The sequence below is a fragment of the Erpetoichthys calabaricus genome, chromosome 14 (genome assembly GCF_900747795.2).
Source record: "Erpetoichthys calabaricus chromosome 14, fErpCal1.3, whole genome shotgun sequence".
NCBI classification, from domain to species: Eukaryota; Metazoa; Chordata; class Cladistia; order Polypteriformes; family Polypteridae; genus Erpetoichthys; species Erpetoichthys calabaricus.
The window spans coordinates 46,207,161-46,226,094 of record NC_041407.2 but is presented as its reverse complement, the minus strand read 5'-3'; the positions used below and the strand labels follow the sequence as shown (position 1 = coordinate 46,226,094).

Below are 18,934 nucleotides of genomic sequence, written 5' to 3'. Positions count from 1 at the left end.
CTAAAATGAGTAATACATTACAAATAGCTAACCTAAATGTTAGAAATTTCAAAAATAAAACAAGTGAGTTGGAGTTGTACATATCAGAGCATAATTATGATATTATAGCAATAACAGAAACCTGGCTAAACAACAAAGATTAGGATGAGTATAACACAGAGGTATACACATTTTTAGGAATTATAGACAACAGAAAAGGTGGTGCGGTTGCTGTTCATGTCAAACAGAATTTAAATGCAAGTCCTCTTCAGTTGGACAATGAGCCCTATCTTAGTGAGGACATATGGCTTTGCCTGGAAAGCATTAGGGAAGGAGGCTTTATTTTAGGAGTGTGTTACAGACTACAGATGGCTCGGTGGCAACTGGGCGACAGTCAACTCAGTGAAAGGACAACTCGGCGAAAAACAACCCGGCGAAAAGACATGTCAGTGAAAGACAATTCAGTGAAGAAACAACTTGGCGAAATACAACTCGTACCTTACCAGTTAGGTAATAGATAGGTTCAGAGATTTTTTAATTATATTTAAATGACAAAGTGATTTAAAATGTTGAAAATAAATTGATATAATTGACGAACGAACTTTGTTCTGCAGATGGAACAAACTCTATCTTACATTATCTTCTGCAACCATCCATCCATCCAGTTTCCAACCCGCTGAATCCGAACACAGGGTCACGGGGGTCTGCTGGAGCCAATCCCAGCCAACACAGGGCACAAGACAGGGAACCAATCCCGGGCAGGGTGCCAACCCACCGACCAAAATTGCTAATCCTTTATATAAATTGTATTGATTGTAATCGTATGATAACAATATTTAGCATACAAAAGGTAATCTGCGAGTACGGCTTAAGGAATATCTTTACTCTCAACGTATTGAGACTCTTATAAAGCAGGTGATTCTGTGGATTTTCTGGTGCCCTACGTTGTCATTTAAATATCATTAAAAAATCTCTTTGAACCTAACTATTACCTAACTGGTAAAGGATGTCGCCGAGCTGTCTTTAGCCAAGTTGTGCTTTTGCCGAATTGTTCTTCACCGAGTTGTCCCTTCACCAAGTTGTCTGTCACCCAGTTGCCCCTGAACAACTGCAGACAATAATTTCAATGCACATCTTTTTAGTACTATTAAAAAAGCAAGTTTACAGGGGGATATTAACTACCCAAGTATTTACTGGGATAACCTTACAAATAGCAGAGCATAAGAGCAGTAGTTTTTAGAAGTAATCAGTGACTGTTTTTTAATACAGTGTGAAGATGAAGGTGAAGCCTGTCTGGATTTAGTATTTTATAATAATCAGGATAGAATTGAGAGTGTAGAGCTGATTAAACCACAAGGGTTAAGTGGCCATAATATAATACAATTGCCAGTGTTTTTGAAGAGTGCGGATACAAAGACTAAAACTGTTAAATTTAACTTTGGTAGGGCACATTTTGAGAAGATATGGCAGAGTCTAGGAAGGATAGACTGGGATAAGCCTTTAAGTGTGGAGACAGTCAAGGAGCAGTGGAACAGGTTTAAAAATGTTTTATTTGTAATCCAGGACAGGTACATACCCAAAATTGGAATTAGTAATACAATTTTCAAAAACTCTGTTGTGGATTAATAAAGAGTTGAAAATGAAGCTGCAATGGAAAAAACAGCTGTATAAGGTGTATAAGACTCCAGTGTGAATCGTTGTGCATTTGAGAACATGAGGCAACCATTAAGAAGGATATTAGGGAAGCTTAAAGACAGTTAGAGAGGAATATAACAGATAAGGTGAAAGATGACTTCCGTATTTTAGCAGTAAAAAACCAGACAAGGATGAGGTGAAATGCATCAGGAATAGTAAAGGAGTGAAATAGCAGATGCTCTAAACTCACATATTTCTGAGGTCTTCACATGTGAGGAAGTAGATAATCTCCCAGTGGTAAAATAGATAATTTGATTAATATTTACAGTCATAAGAGTTATACTAGGAATTTAATTCAGGTAATTTACATTCTTGCTGTGTCTGACTAGTAAGTAAGTGACAGAAGGAATGTGCACTATGATAGGTTAGTAATCCAACTAGAGCTTAATTTAATAGTAAAGGCTCCTGTTACCTGAGATCATAACAAGAACAAATAGGCAACAATAAACCATGGATGAATATAAATTTGTTTGTGTGTAATTCAGGCATTTTTGCACTGAGAATGCAGTAAAAGAATAAACAAATCAGTGGATAAAGAGAGATAATAATTTCAGGTTTGGGTTATAATGCTTTTTTTCTTTTAGGAGCCAAAATTTTCATTTGTCCAAACATTGTCCCTGAAACATGTTGCCTTCTGAGGAATGACAGTCCTTTAATTACTGAAATTGCCAGAGAAAGGAAGGGTGAAGGATCACAGCTGAAAGTGGCAGCTTAAATGACAGATTCACCTGTAGATTCCTTCAAGTAATGGGTAGGTCACAAGGTCAGTGGAAAAGTGTGCCTTTTGTCACAAGCCCAGGATTTGGTGGCACTGCATTCTTTTTGTAGCACGAGTATGTCATCTTATATCTATATGTATATATAAAAAGATCAGCAAAATCGTGCAAAGTTTTCATGTGATGTCTACATGCAATGCTCATTTTTCTTCAAACCATATACATCGATATATCATTTTTGTTTGTCTTCACTAGGAGAATACAACAAAGATACTATCATGTCAATACAACCAATTTAACGCGCACACGAAAAACAAAATACCTTATATACATCCACTCTGCTTAGAACAGTAGTAGTTCATTTGTGTGTTAGCAGTTGACAAATAAAGCCTATGTAATGGCACATGCTTACAAATTGTAAAATATTCAATTGCCGGCAAAATCATGACTGATGATCATCCGGGAGAAGTCGTATTCCTTCCATATATTTATTTAGATACTGGTGATACTTCAGAAAGTAGATTACCATTTATCTTGCATAGTTTCAGCACTTGCTATAACTATAAATAAATCTTGGGGCCAGAGTTTTGACTGTGTTGGACGGATAGCACATAATGCAAGCTATCAAGGTGGGGCTGGGCTACAATAATACTTCCTTTGTTCTTGTATATGATAATAAAAATCTTTTTAAAATAATCCACAGGAAAATGTCATGTCTGCCCTTTTCAACGCTAGTACAAGGTGTTGTTCATTCAGTTGTGCTTTTACAAGACCCCATGCAATAGGACCTTTTACTGTGTGTTTCAATAAGACTGATGGCTTTGCAACTTGTGAGCAGATAAGGAACTTTGAAAAGAAAGGCATTTCTCTTAGATTGCTAAGGAAAGACATGTATTTGCCATTTTTCTAGAAATGCCACCTATCACAGCGAGACATTCTGTAGGTGATTTCGGTAGATAAGCCATGATGTGAAAGGTCTAGAGGAGATCTGAAAGAAGGCATGAAGGAACACAGGAAAGAAAAAAGCAAAAGGATTACTTAAAAACGATGAACACCTGTCCTTTGTAATTCAGAAATCCATACTTAAGTCAGAGAACAGAGTGGTTTCTACATACGAGGCAGGTTATACATTGATAGAACAAGCTTTATCATATCATTTAACAGGGGTGAGCACAGCATTCTGATTTCATTCACTGGCTTGGGTTACTATATGTGGAATTTGAATGTTTTTCCTTGTCTTCATGTCGATTTTCACTTTCAAGTCCACTTTCTGCTCACAGTCCAAATATTTGCTCATGGATGGAGTTCAGAAAAGGGCTGGATTGTTGACTTTGTATTTCTGTAAAGAAATCTGTCAGACTGCTTAGAATTTAAAATTAATGGGGAAAACTATCTATTGGGTTGTTACAGTTTTTTTGCAAGTTTTCACAATGGTGCTACCTTGTCTAGAGTACACATTAATCATAACCCCTTTTTCATCTATTATCTTAATCAGGCAGAATAACTAATATGACTTTAAAAGTCAAACTGGGACAAAGAATGGTAAGCAGGTGAGCAAAAGTTTTCACTTTAATTTCTTTGAAGATAGCATCTTTCTATTAAAATTTCATTCTGAACAAGGCATGAAGTTTATTAAATTTAATTTTATATTTCTGTGAAATAAAAATTGAAACTGAATGCCAATGTGGATTGTAGCAGAGAATGTTAACATGCTAGAATATGTTTGATTACCTTGTACAGGCCCATTCTTCATGATCTCCTTCATTATCTCCTTTTCCTGAGAAAAGAAAAAAATCCAAAATGAGAATATGTTCTGAACAGGACATTCCAAGTAATGCTTAGGAGGTGAATTTTCAGTAAGGACAGAGCTCATTTCAGATGTAGTGGACCGGGCAAACCTCATCCATGGGTGCAATTTTGACTGCTGCATAGTATACTCAGGGAGCAGTAGCTTCAGGGGAGTTAGAGCAAAGTTCTTTCTTTCTTAAACCCACAAGAAATGACATGTCATTGTAAAATTTCGGAGGTCAAAGAGAGCCATGACCTCTTCTGCCAAACATTTAAAGATAGGAATATTTGCAGATATTTCCAGCTTTCCATGGCTTTCAAAATGAATCCATCTCAGCATTAATAACAGCTTGCTATACATCCAGTGACAGAATTCTAATAAATAAAGGATTTTTAATGACATTGTTTCTTGCTGTGGTTTAATGTGTAGCAGGTTAAATTGGGAGTAAATTACAGGTTTGGTTATATTTCATGGAAGGTGGTGAAAGGTATTTCTAAAGATGGTGCAGTGCCCCGGGGAACATGTTTCTCAAGAAAGCAGTGTTAAAATATGTTGTCCAGATTTGCTTATTTTATTCACAAATTCTCTTTCAATGGTGGTGTATTGATCCTTAACAGAAATGATGCTAAAATCTTTACTTGTTATTGTTTACCTCACAAAATGTAAATCATCTGATTAATATTAAAAGTATTATTTTTAAATATCTTGGTGAACTTCAGATAATTTGATATCTTACAGTATTTAAAGGGTGGACAGGATGAAAATCTGGACCAGCAGAGTATTGCAGTAAGAGTGAAAGCACACATGGTTAGCAGCAACTCAAATCTACAGCTAGTGCAAAAATAACACCACCATCAGAGGGAATTGAGCCCTGTAAATATTGGTGTAGTCTCATATGGTGACTTGAAAAGAGGCTAATGTAAGCTCTATCTGATACAGGACAGTGCATGGTCCCAGGTTGGAAGATGAAGGATCAGGTTGTTCTTTTAAGCTTAATCACTGGAAAGACTAGAAGTAAACTAGGCCTTGCCTTTTAGATCATTAGGAGGCAATACACAGCTGGAAGAAAAGGTGCCACATTGCTCCTTAATGAAGATAGGCAGAAATCTCCAGAGGGCCATAAAGAAAGCTAAGATCAGGCACACCTTAAGTGAAAGAAGGCCTACCTCCTACCTTGAAGTCATTCTGGGAGTTGGCTGAATGTGCCTAGAGAATGGGAATTAATATAGTCTCATCCATCCAACTTCAATAGAGTCAAAAAGATCATTTAGAATGAACGTTCGGTGATAAGAAGAAAAACCCAGGGTTGCAAAACAGAAAATGAAGACGACAAGAGGGCATTTATAGTGGTATTTGGGAGGTACTTCCTTCCAAATATACACCTCTGTTGAGGTTAGAAGCAGTGTTTGCAATTCACTTTTTGAATTTGGCTGACAAGGAAGCAAGCTGTTATTTCCAAAACAACACCCCCCCAAAGTATAAATAATGTTACCAGTTTTTATGATGAAATCTCTATTTGTTGTAACTCCATTTGTATCTCTTGTCATATAATATCAAGGAAAGATTTTCTTATCATTTTAAAAGTATCATAACTAATATCTCATTTGTATTTTAATGACAACATGCATTAAAAGAGTGACATATCCATTGCTACACCTCAATATGTAACTTTTCAACTAGCCCACCTCACTGAAAGCTAATGTTTGCTTACATTTGATGAGAGCCTGTAGGGAGGAGTGGTCTTGTAGATCTCGTTAGATGAAGACTGTGCATTAGGGCAGTGAGTGATGGCTTGTCTCTTCCCCCGGCCTACAGAGCCGGTTTGCACCATACAGCGATTGCCATGAGAGCCCGCAGCTGTGTGTAGGCCAGTGAATGGGTAACACTCTTCTGTCACAATCCTGTCAAGGAGAAAATTGAACAGCAACACAAAGTGAGTCTACAGTGAGTCAATTCAAGGAGCTACTAGAAGCATCCTAAAAATGTCAGAATGTGCACATCAGGGAAAAAAAACGTGTACCAACAACTTCTGAAAGAAAAACGTTTATACTAGGGAAGCCTCCTGGACAGTGGTACTTTTCATGTGTCCAGGCAAGCTTATAATTACTATAATAACAGCATCCAATAAAATAATAACCATGTGAATCAGAGTTGCTTTCAGCAAGTAGAGTATACGTGTATATACCAAGTGCCTGGAATTACAAACCATATTAAACATATGTTTGCTTTATTAGCTTGCATTTCAGCTCATTACATAAATCCTTTACCATTGTGCTTGTGCTCACACAGTATTCTCTTGAACTGCACTGGATTTAATCACTTTTAGAAACCCGTCTTCACTCTGGCCATACACATCATCTAAAACAGATGAAATGCTCTCCAAACATGATTGCTGTTACAATGGATATTACAGGTCATATAAAAAACTGAGGGTTCAGCCAGTTATCTTATCAACAAGCCAGCCATCACATTGAGCACCTTCAGTATTTTGTCTTCCAAAGGTACTTTGCCTCAAAATAAATGAATCATAGGTTGACCCAGGTCATTGACTCATAACGTTTGTCAGTCCCATCTTGGCATAATGGATGACTTGTGCGTTGATGGAATGTCACTGCTCTCAGTTAACAAAAGCAGCTTCATTCTAGCTAGGTGCCTTTATTGCAAAATGAATATAGTAAATTGACCCAGTTACAATAGGAACACCTGATACTGCTATATATAGCCTTTTTTTGTCAGCAGAAACCTGTAATGTTTTGTGTAATTACACCCAAAAAACGAAAACTGAATTTAGTGCCTCATCAGATGGCTAATGACTTGATGGTGTAAAGCTTTGCTGAGATATTCCTGACCTGTCAGCCAGTTCCCTGAGAAATGACAACACTGGGGAATATAAACTGCTGAAAAAACAAAAAAGGCTTATAGGCAAAGGTTGTAAGTGTGCCACTGTGATCTGTAAGGGTTATTCATACACATTATTTTGTTTCCAATGGGAATCCATTTGAAATGGTGAATGTGACAAAGATGAAATGAATCAAGTGTTACAGTGTTGAAGTGCTAATGTGCTATGTTTGGTTGGGGTTGTCAGAGTTGACAGTAATTTCAAGGTTTCCCAAGCATGCAACCTCTACAGTAACCGTGTGCAATTTCCTAATCATGCTTGCTAGCAAACACATTGTACCCATATTTGGAGGTTGCATGTTCAAAGACAAGGTATAAAAAATAGACAACATGGAACCTAGAAAGCACACCTATGGACAGAAAGAAGACATTGCTCCTGCCAATGCCTAGGACCACCAAAATGCTTTCCCACACTCTGACTCGAAGTTGGTCAAGCGCAGGAAACTCCGACTGCATCTGCTTTGGCCAGGTATTGCTCTCCTTCGACTATTATTTTATTGTGAGTGTTAAACCAGTAATAAACAAAAGCTAAAGTATAATCTTTCTTTAGTGTTACTAATCCTTTACTTCGTTTAGAATCACTGCTGTACCGCTAGGGAAAGATATAAGATATATCTTTATGTATATTGTTGGGTTTGTAATGGCTGCAATCTCTAACCAACCTCTTTTGAAGGAGCATTTGCCTGCTGCTGGATACAAGGTTCTTCAGTGCAAAAATGCAGAAATGGCCTTCTTAGAAGAGAAATAAAATGCAGCCTATAGATCATAATTAGACAGAACTTTATTTGTCCCCAGGTGGAAATTTGACAATTTACAAATAAAACACTGCACACAGTGAGAAATGTGTGGGTGCATGTCCTACGGTGGACCAGCACCCAGTCTAGGTGTTTGTTCCTGCCTTGTGCCCAATGCTAGTTGGAATACGTTCCAGACTTCCAAACTCCCCCAAACCAGACAATGGTCTGAATTAAGTGGGTTAGAAATCACATGACACACCAAAACAAAGAAATCAAATGGTAGCCTTCCAGCCATAAGACTGATCACCAATGTCTTAAAACACAATTTATATTTTAAGTATTTATCTGTTGTGTTCACATCCTTCATAAAAATTGTAAGCTGAATAAATCCTTGCAGGTTAATTTTGTTTTGAACTATAATTTTTTTATCTAGATGTACAGCATTGTTTCATTACACATTAAAGTGTGGTGCTCACCTGGCTAAGCAAATAAGGGGCCAATTGGGGAAAAAAGGAAAGTTTTTGAGACCATACAGACCCACTTTTTATTCATGTAATATGTCCAAAGTATCCGTAAGTGGGAATTCCGGCTTTCAAATAATTTGTTAATTCAAAAAATATTTTTTGTCTCTTCACCAGACAAGCATTGTAGCAACAAGGCCAGGGCGATAAACTGTACAACACAGACCTGCCACTTCAGTTGCTGCCTTACTATGTGGCACCTCAGGAAAAGTCAATTCACCTATGCATGTGCATAATCTCAAAAATTGTGCTTTAGCTCTCTACGTTTTAGCCCTAACTACCACTGACATTTTTAAAATGCAAAATAAGGATGTCTAGACATGCATGATGCAACTGTCTTACAAATAGTGTACATCATAGGAAGGTGCTATAGAAAGAAAAGTGAATTTATTTACCTGCTTCCATTGTAAACGTCTTCTACTTTATTAATAACTTATTTTTAAAGAATAGATTGTGTCCACCTGACTTATTACCTACATAGAAGAAATATGAAAGTCTTCAATCCAGCAAGGCTGTCCTGCGTATGAAATGGCCAGTAGTACTAGTTAAAATGTTTTTCATGCAGTCTTTGGCCTTCTGTTGCAACCATGGCATTAACTTTTACTCACTGTTCTTTATATATTTATGGCACTATTAGTTTGAATGTATTTTCCAAGCAGTTTTTAACATTTTACATATTAGCAGTGATGAATCCCCTATTCAATATGTTTTATTTTTGAACGTTTCTTTTAAATAGTTTACTAATTTTATTTTTATTCCGGCCGCCATTTTATTTTTATTCTGCCCGTTGCCAGTTAAATAACATGGAGATCATGTGACACCCTTGTCATCGTGATTTTTCTTTATAAAGTTGTGGCATGTATGTTTCTCTCAACTGAGTGTTGGAGCATTTTCAAATTAAAGAAAACAAACGAAGACAACTTTACTTTTTGGTTATGAATCTGTCTTTTACTCCAAAATGTAGTGGCAATGCTTCACAGAAAAAGATGGGGGCTGACACAGAAAGAGAATGAGCAGCTGACACCACCAGGGATGTGTACCAATCACAGTATGTTAAGAGACGAATTCTGCACAGCTGATGGATGGAGTACTCTATCTGAGCCAGAGAATACAGCTTCGTAGGTCACCACTGGATGTTCACCACAGCTCAGATATTCAACCTGAGATGCCTTATGGTGTGAGTCCATAGCAATTCACAAAAACAATCATAAACATCAGCAGTCTCCAGGGTGTTTATGGTGATGTTGAATGGACAGCACACTTTAACAGCCCTGATTCCACATTTCCTTGAGTCACCCAAAGAGGCATTTTGATACTTGCCATTGCTTTGAATGTACAATTCATAACAGGGTCCTTGTGGACAGCAGCCCTTACATATGAATGTGAAAATTAACAGTTTAACTTGCTCCTAGTCTATGTATCACAATGTGCATTTAAATATACAACGTATTGTCACAGATCTCTCCTCTTGCTTGTGATGTACAAGATGGGAGCTTAGGCAAAACTCTGTGGAAACCGGAGAGGAATCCCAAATTCTTCAAATTGTGTTCTTCTCTTTTCTCAGATGGCTACTAAAAACAATTAATGAATAGAAGGACAAACTCAAAAGTGCCTGTAGCAGAGACCTCCAAGTGATTCCAAACCTTTCTGTTTACAGGTTGCCGGGCATTTAAGTGAAAAAGAGAAGCCAGGCAGAAAGCTGGTAGTTCATTTAAAAAAAAAGATAAAGGAAAGAACTCTCCCCTCCTTTAACCGCCACCTTATCGTGGTGGAGGGGTTTGCGTGTCCCAATGATCCTAGGAGCTCTGTTGTCTGGGGCTTTATGCCACTGGTAGGGCCACCCAAGGCAAACTGGTCCTAGGTGAGGGATGAGACAAAGAGCGGTTAAACAAACCTCCTATGAAGAAAAACAATTTTGGACGGCGTTTTCCCTTGCCCGGACGCGGGTCACCGGGGCCCCACTCTGGAGCCAGGCCTGGAGGTGGGGCTCGATGGCGAGCGCCTGGTGGCCGGGCCTGCACCCATGGGGCTCGGCCGGGCACAGCCCGAAGAGGCAACGTGGGTCCCCCCTCCCATGGGCTCACCACCTATGGGAGGGGCCAAGGAGGTCGGGTGCGGTGTGAGTTGGGTGGTGGCCGAAGGCGGGGACCTTGGCGGTCCGATCCTCGGCTACAGAAGCTGGCTCTTGGGACGTGGAATGTCACCTCTCTGAAGGGGAAGGAGCCTGAGCTAGTGCGCGAAGTTGAGAGGTTCCGGCTAGATATAGTCGGACTCACCTCGACGCACAGCTTGGACTCTGGAACCAATCTCCTTGAGAGGGGCTGGACTCTGTACCACTCTGGAGTTGCCCCCGGTGAGAGGCACCGAGCAGGTGTGGGTATACTTATTGCCCCCCAACTTGGAGCCTGTACATTGGGGTTTACCCCGGTGGACGAGAGGGTAGCCTCCCTTCACCTTCGGGTGGGGGGACGGGTCCTAACTGTTGTTTGTGCGTATGCACCGAACAGCAGTTCGGAGTACCCATCCTTTTTGGAGTCCCTGGAGGGTGTGCTAGAGGGCATACCTTCTGGGGACGCCCTCGTTCTGCTGGGAGACTTCAATGCTCACGTGGGCAATGACAGTGAGACCTGGAAGGGCATGATTGGGAGGAATGGCCCCCCCGATCTGAACCCGAGCGGTGTTTTGTTATTGGACTTCTGTGCTCGTCACGGATTGTCCATAACGAACACCATGTTCAAGCATAGGGGTGTTCATATGTGCACTTGGCACCAGGACACCCTAGGCCTCAGTTCGATGATCGACTTTGTGGTCGTGTCGTCGGACTTGCGGCCACATGTCTTGGACACTCAGGTGAAGAGAGGGGCGGAGCTGTCAACTGATCACCACCTGGTGGTGAGTTGGCCTCGATGGTGGGGGAGGATGCCGGTCAGGCGTGGTAGGCCCAAACGTGTTGTGAGGTTCTGCTGGGAACGTCTGGCAGAGCCCCCTGTCAGAAGTAGCTTCAACTCCCTTCTTCCGGCGGAACGGCGACCACCGAGAACTTCCCACCAAGGGAGGTGGGGGACATTGAGTCCGAATGGGCCATGTTCCGTACCGGCAGGCCAAGCGGAATGCGGCTTTGGTGGTTGCTGAGGCAAAAACTCGGGCATGGGAGGAGTTCAGGGACGCCATGGAGAACGACTTTCGGACGGCTTCGAGGAGATTCTGGTCCACCATCCGGTGTCTCAGGAAGGGGAAGCAGTGCAGTGTCAACACTGTATATGGTGGGGATGGTGCGCTGCTGACCTCGACTCGGGACGTTGTGGGTCGGTGGGGGGAGTACTTCGAAGACCTCCTCAATCCCATTAACATGACTTCCAATGAGGAAGCAGAGCCTGGGGACTCAGAGGTGGGCTCCCCCATCTCTGGGACTGAGGTCACCGAGGTGGTCAAAAAACTCCTTGGTGGCAGGGCCCCGGGGGTGGATGAGATACACCCGGAGTTCCTCAAATCTCTGGATGTTGTAGGACTGTCTTGGCTGACACGCCTCTGCAACATCGCATGGACATCAGGGACAGTGCCTTTGGATTGGCAAACTGGGGTGGTGGTCCCCCTCTTTAAGAAGGGGGATCGGAGGGTGTGTTCCAACTACAGAGGGATCACACTCCTCAGCCTCCCTGGAAAAGTCTATTCAGGGGTCCTGGAGAGGAGGGTCCGTCGGATAGTCGAGCCTCAGATTCAGGAGGAACTGTGTGGTTTTCGTCCTGGTCGCGGAACAGTGGACCAGCTCTATACCCTTAGCAGGGTCCTGGAGGGTGCATGGGAGTTTGCCCAACCAGTCTACATGTGTTTTGTGGACTTGGAAAAGGCATTTGACCGTGTCCCTCGGGGAATCCTGTGTGGGGTACTCCGAGAGTATGGGGTACTGGCCCCCCTGATAAGGGCTGTTCGGTCCCTGTACGATCGTTGCCAGAGCCTGGTCCGCATTGCCGGCAATAAGTCGAACCCATTTCCAGTGAGATTTGGACTCCGCCAGGGCTGCCCTTTGTCACCGATTCTGTTCATAACTTTTATGGACAGAATTTCTAGGCGCAGCCAGGGCGTTGAGGGGGTCCGGTTTGGTGGGCTCAGGATTGGGTCACTGCTTTTTGCAGATGATGTTGTCCTGTTTGCTTCATCAGGCCGTGATCTTCAGCTCTCTCTGGATCGGTTCGCAGCTGAGTGTGAAGCGACTGGGATGAGAATCAGCACCTCCAAATCCGAGACCATGGTCCTCAGCCGGAAAAGGGTGGAGTGCCCTCTCAGGGTTGGTAGCGAGATCCTGCCCCAAGTGGAGGAGTTCAAGTATCTCGGGGTCTTGTTCACGAGTGAGGGAAGAATGGAGCATGAGATCGACAGGCGGATCGGTGCGGCATCCGCAGTAATGCGGGCTCTGCATCAGTCTGTCGTGGTGAAAAAGGAGCTGAGCCGCAAGGCGAAGCTCTCAATTTACCAGTCGATCTATGTTCCTACCCTCACCTATGGTCATGAGCTATGGGTAGTGACTGAAAGAACGAGATCGTGAATACAAGCGGCTGAAATGAGTTTCCTCCGCAGGGTGTCTGGGCTTTCCCTTAAAGATAGGGTGAGAAGCTCAGTCATCCAGGAGGGGCTCAGAGTAGAGCCGCTGCTCCTCCGCATCGAGAGGAGTCAGATGAGGTGGCTTGGGCATCTGATCAGGATGCCTCCTGGACGCCTCCCTGGTGAGGTGTTCCGGGCATGTCCAACCGGGAGGAGGCCCCGGGGAAGACCCAGGACACGCTGGAGGGACTATGTCTCTCGACTGGCCTGGGAACGCCTTGGGATTCTCCCGTAAGAGCTAGAAGAAGTGGCCGGGGAGAGGGAAGTCTGGGCATCTCTGCTCAAGCTGCTGCCCCCGCGACCCGACCTCGGATAAGCGGGAGACAATGGATGGATGGATGGATGGATGGAAAGAACTCTGCCTTCTGATTTTATGGTAAAGGGTACCAAAGCCTTAAAATCCAGGTAGTCCATTGACCTCTCCTACAAAAAGAGAATTTTGATAAGACTGTGAAAATTGGGCAGTATATTAGTATCTGGGAAGGATGGAAAAGCTGCTTTAAAAATATAAAATTGTACTGCATTTATAACAGAGTAACACACTGATAAACCTAAACAGGCCTATTTTAGAAATATTCTGCCTATGGAACTGCTTGACTTAATTTGAATAGATGGTATTGTGAATTTTAGAGTTAGTTGATATTTAGCATTTAAATATATATTTTAGATGAATGTGACAGGAACTAATTGTTGTTTTACTAAAAAACATTGTTCAAATAAAAAAAAAAAAAAGCAATAAACAAAACAAAAAACTGCTACCCTTTTCTGCGCAGGTACCACCAAGCTCCATCAATTCGGCCACCATTGCAACCTGCTTGGTTGCGAGTGTCACAGGAAATCAGATTCTGAGGAGACAGTAGTGGTGTCATGTGTCCCATGGACTGAATGGATATCCTGTCTGAGGCAACAGCTGAAACAGAAAGAGCAGAAAATATCAGCACTAATGGATTTGACTGTGTTTAAAACATCAACCTTGTGTAAAATGGCCTTGGCAGATACTCTGTGGTACCTTTCTCTTTAGATGCATTTTCATCTTAGCTCTTTTCCTATTAATTTACCCTTTTTTGTATAGTTACCTATCTTAATTGTATCCTAGGAATGTGTCCACAATGAGTAGACACCTGTGTCCATATTTATTAAACATTTCAGAGTAGGAAAACTGTCCTAACAGGCTCAACATTCTCAGAGTGATAGAAATTGGGCCTATTCCTGGAATTGAAGTAATAGCATTTAATCAGTTTTCCTAATTTAGGAAACTACTAAATTCACCAGGATTTAAGAGAGCTCATGAGCTGCCCTAAATCATTAGGAGCTGCCAGAAGATGGTGTTCAAGCAGAGTTCAGCACACATATCCAGGGAAAGGGAAAATGTTTTGGAAACGCTAGACAAGAATGAACTGATAAAAATATATCAATTTGACAGAGATTATATAATACATAACAGATCTTGTACATTATGTGATTGATCTGTCTACATGGATAATCAATATACAATCAGCTGAAAGTTCTGGTAACGTTACTTTTTTGGCCACTGGGAAAATGTAGCTTTGCCATAGTGATGATCTGGATAAGTCACAACCAGCTTTTTCTGAACCAATCTTTAAATGACCTTACAACACTCACATATATACATTTGCCCATGACAGTGTGAAGCAATGTTAAATGTATCCACGCAAATCAGCATGCACATAAACATCATTGTCGCAAGTGTGGATAAACATGCAGATGTAAATTGCAAGCCGTATTACAGTATCAACACACAGGTGGTCAAGGATCCAAACTGTATAGTAGTAGCCAGCATATTTTTCCCATGAAGATAAGCAGGGTTGGATGTGTGATTGACAGTGAAATGTCAGGTGTGCTTAGCTCTGCATTCCATGAATCTCTGGAAAGTTCCAATTATATTTTGCAAGCCTGGGAAGGTTCATGAAGGCATATGGAGATAGCAGGGCATTAGGTAAATAGAGCCTCTCAGAAAACAATTGGCGGTTAAGAAGAGAGACACTACACAGCACACGGCTGAGGATCATCCATCCCTGCACTCATTCATCCATCCAGTTTCCACACCTGCTTTATCCTAAGCAGGGTCGCAGTGAAGATGGAGCCTATCCCAGCAAGCATAGGGTGCAAAATAAGACAAGTCCTGGATCATTCATTGAGTGTGTTTACATACACACATATCTCGGTTAAGGCAGAATCCTTGTTTCTTAAAAATCCATGTTTACTTTGGCAATTAATTTTTTGAACTTCTCCTTTGCCAAAAAACTCAGACGTTATTAAAATGTGCAAACAAAGTTAAACATCACTCACCGTGAATCTGAAAATAAATATGATCATTTCTTGTGCTTTATAAATATGTTTAGTCAAATTAATGCTTTATGTATAAGTTTCTGTTTCTGGACAGCATGCAGAACAATCTTTTCTGCTTGGATGTGCAATTGAGCCCAGCAAATTAATTGGTATGTGTGCTCCTTGCCTTACACCCAGTGCTGCTGAAATAACAATAAAGCAAGTATTTTTACTTCAGTAACATAAGTATTACATTAAGTTACTTTAAATAGGTACTTTACTTTTGGTAACTTTTCGTTACTTTAAAATGTATTTGGAATATGTAACGCACATTACTTTTAACATGTTACCCTACAACTCTTGTTACTGAGTTTATACTCTGTATGTTCAGCTCATCAACATAAATGTAGTGATTTCTGAAATAGTAAGACAGACTATTTCAGCTAGGAGAAGGAACAATGTGATCACCTGAACATTTGCCTCTAGAAATTTATTTTCTGGACACTTCCACATGTGGATGCTGAAAGCATGTTCAAAGCAAATACATGCACAGGCTAACAGAGTGCAACGGACATGCACAGATTACAAAATTCTTAACAGTAACCCGGTTAGGTTTACACCGCCACATAATCTGGTTATTTGTAGAGAAATCTACTTCTGTTAACCAGATGTCTCTAACTGGAACAAGGATTATATGGCATTTAGATGGAAGGTTTCTTTTAAAAACTAGGCTATTGTGGAGTATGTTATGGTGCCTATTGTTAATTACACATGCCCATTATTGGGCTTTACTTTCATTTTGTGTGTGTTATAGCATTTTTCTTTATACCGATGTAAAGTGGTAATAATTATGTGACATGCAGTGCAATATTCTACCTTATGTTTTTCTTTTTCTACTACTACTACAGCTGCTATTATTACTATTTATATTGTCTTTGTGGTGCGAAAGCTACAAAAAGTAATCATAATTTCCAATTTGTGGCTTGGAGTGCCAACAAGTCATGATGTCATTCATTCTACAATGTGAACTTGTAAAATATTTCATCTTTTAGGTAAGACAAATTCTTATTGTAGTGTGACATTTAGTGCAATTCCTAGGAGTAATTCAGAAATGCCTGACAAATACAAGCCCTGAATAAAGACACTGAATGCTGAAAGGCTGCAACAACTTCAGTGTCAGACCTAATAATGTGCTCTTTAGTAAATGATAGATTAAATAAGCATAACATCTCAAAAAGCAGAATGAAGATCATTATAATGATGAAAATCTCAAAAACCAAGTGAAGAAAACACAACACTATATTATTCCAAAGTAAGATCCATAAATCCTTACAACATTCTAATAAAAATTTGCCAAACTTACTTTTGTAATTTTTACATTGACCTCAAAATAACAGATGCTTAAATAGGCAAGGAGTCCAGTTAAAAAAAAAAAAAAAAACCCAGAAGTTAGTTGGAACAAAAATTTGTAGCCCTATTAGGTCCCCAGAACTTAGTTTGAAATCTACTGCACCAAATAAAAGAATAGGGAAAAGAGTGAGTTATACACACCTGCAGTGGAGAAAGCCCAAGAGGCTGCACAGTTTCCTTGGTCCAAGGGTTCATGTATCAATCCTGGCCACTTCTCTGCTGCATTGAAATAGCGAGGCAGAAATTCAGTTCCCATGTCCATCTGCAAAGACAGGAACTCTTGGTCTTAGTCTCGAATAATGTGAAATTTTGCTCTTTTTTTGGGTCATTCACCTGGAAACTAAACTATATTGTAAAGTTACAGTATCTCTTTTAATACACACAATAACATAAATGAACTGGACTGTGCTTCTGTAGAAAGTGCATTATCTTTCAAAGATTACCAGGAAAAAGCATTCTCCCATAACTATCAGTCAAGCCGCCAATTCTTTACTCAAATACTACATGAAAGAAGCAATGCTTTGAGAACATGTCACTCAATAAGTGTGTGTTTCCGTAGAGCATGGCAGACTGCTTACTGCCACTAGGCAGATTACAGTTACTTGATGGCAATGTATTCTCAGGGAACCCATTGATATTTATTATAATATTATAAAGGATCATTTTTAGAAATGAATCTAGTGATGTACAACAGACTTTGTATATAATGGTTTTAGAATTTAATTTCTAGTCTTAATTCCTGCTATAAAACTATAAAACTGTGCAGATTAATGGACACATTTTTTTCATTTGTCTAGGCCTTCAGTACAGAATGTCTGCCTCCTTTGTCTCTCTGCCTCCTCCTATCTCATCACCATTCTGTTTTGAGTCCCTAACATGATAAATTTATTTTAGAAATTGAATGTAGAGAAAAGCCAAGCAAAATGACACCTTTTATTGGCTAACTAGAAAGATTACAATATGCAAGCTTTCGAGGCAACTCAGGCCCCTTCTTCAGGCAAGATGTAATCAATATTTTAGAAATTGATTAAGTCCTGTTCAGGGTTTTGGCATGGAAGTATTGGTTTTGTTGTTTCTGGAATGACTCTAGCCACATTTCCTAGTTTATAGTGCACTCAGAGAGTTTAATTTTTATGTTTGCTAGTTTCTGCAACACCATTTTGTTTTATATATACTGGTGGACTCCATTATCTAGATACTGTTCGGGGCTGCCGAGGGCTTGGCCATTTGCCTTGTGACATTTTTTTTAAATCTTTTATTGAATTTATTAAAAGCATGTAACATTCCATACAATCAAGTCAAACATGACAAAGCTAAATTTAATTCAACCCCCATCATCACTGTGACAGTAAATACTGTCACACAATCTATCTGTGACTTGGATAAGCAAAACTACAAACTTTTTTTTGTGCATGTCTTTCTAGTATTTCTTGATTCTGAATCTCTGTTGGTCCTCCCAACAACAATCTTTGTCTTACGTTCTGGTTGTAGTATTTTTGATAGTATTTCACTTCCTGACAATGATTCATTTCCCAGCCCTGTGCATTCATCTATTTTCTCACTGTTAAAGTTTGTGAGAAGTACACATTTCTCATTGCTTCCAAAGATTTTAAGATTAAAGCAAACTGTGTGTTTCTGTTAACCCTGTTCTAGAAAAGGTATTAAAAAGTGCTAATTCACCAGTTGCAGTAAGTTATATATACACTCTCTAATAAGCAGTTTTTGCACAGGATTTTTTCACAAAATAATCAGTCAATCACAGAGCATGTTCCTTGGTTATATATGAATCAAATTGCTTAGAACATTTGGAATCACAACATTTGCCAAAAGTCTGCCTTTCCTTTTACAGCACAGTGTCATATGGAGGGCTTTATGCATTGCCTGTAGTTTTTGTATTGCTTAAATATTTTGAAGCTTTTAAATTTAGTTTTAAAAAAGAAATATACAATATAAAATAAAAATGGATCTATGTTGCAAATATAAAATACCATATATCCAATTACTTGCGATACTTTGTGACTAACATCAATCCCCACTAATTAAAAGATACTTTATTTATAATTTTGCATCACACCTTCATTTTGTGTTACTGCCATTTGTGACTTTGCAGCAATGTCCTTTCATGATGTGTTACTTACAGCTCCTAGACTTTAACTGGCTAGGCTGCACTGATCTTGATTGAACAGCTTTTGCAAGTTTTTCTGCTCTTATGATAACAAAACCCATGATGTTCTCATGTATGATTATAATTAGAGCTCACATTTCATATCTTCTATGCATTTCAATCCTCAGGCATCGAGA

The 18,934-nt window shown here is 40.1% G+C and overlaps 1 protein-coding gene across 1 annotated transcript in view; it reads right to left on the bottom strand.

The window, feature by feature from the left end:
- The window catches only part of tinagl1 (tubulointerstitial nephritis antigen-like 1), a 113,193-nt gene that overhangs the window by 24,014 nt on the left and 70,245 nt on the right, over window positions 1-18,934 (bottom strand). Inside the window, exons 6-9 of the mRNA XM_028819067.2 lie at window positions 16,775-16,895; window positions 13,694-13,844; window positions 5,891-6,080; window positions 4,122-4,167 (exon numbers count right to left, since the gene is read on the bottom strand). Of these exons, the coding sequence (XP_028674900.1) occupies window positions 4,122-4,167; window positions 5,891-6,080; window positions 13,694-13,844; window positions 16,775-16,895 (508 nt within the window). The remainder of the gene's footprint in view (window positions 1-4,121; window positions 4,168-5,890; window positions 6,081-13,693; window positions 13,845-16,774; window positions 16,896-18,934) is intronic.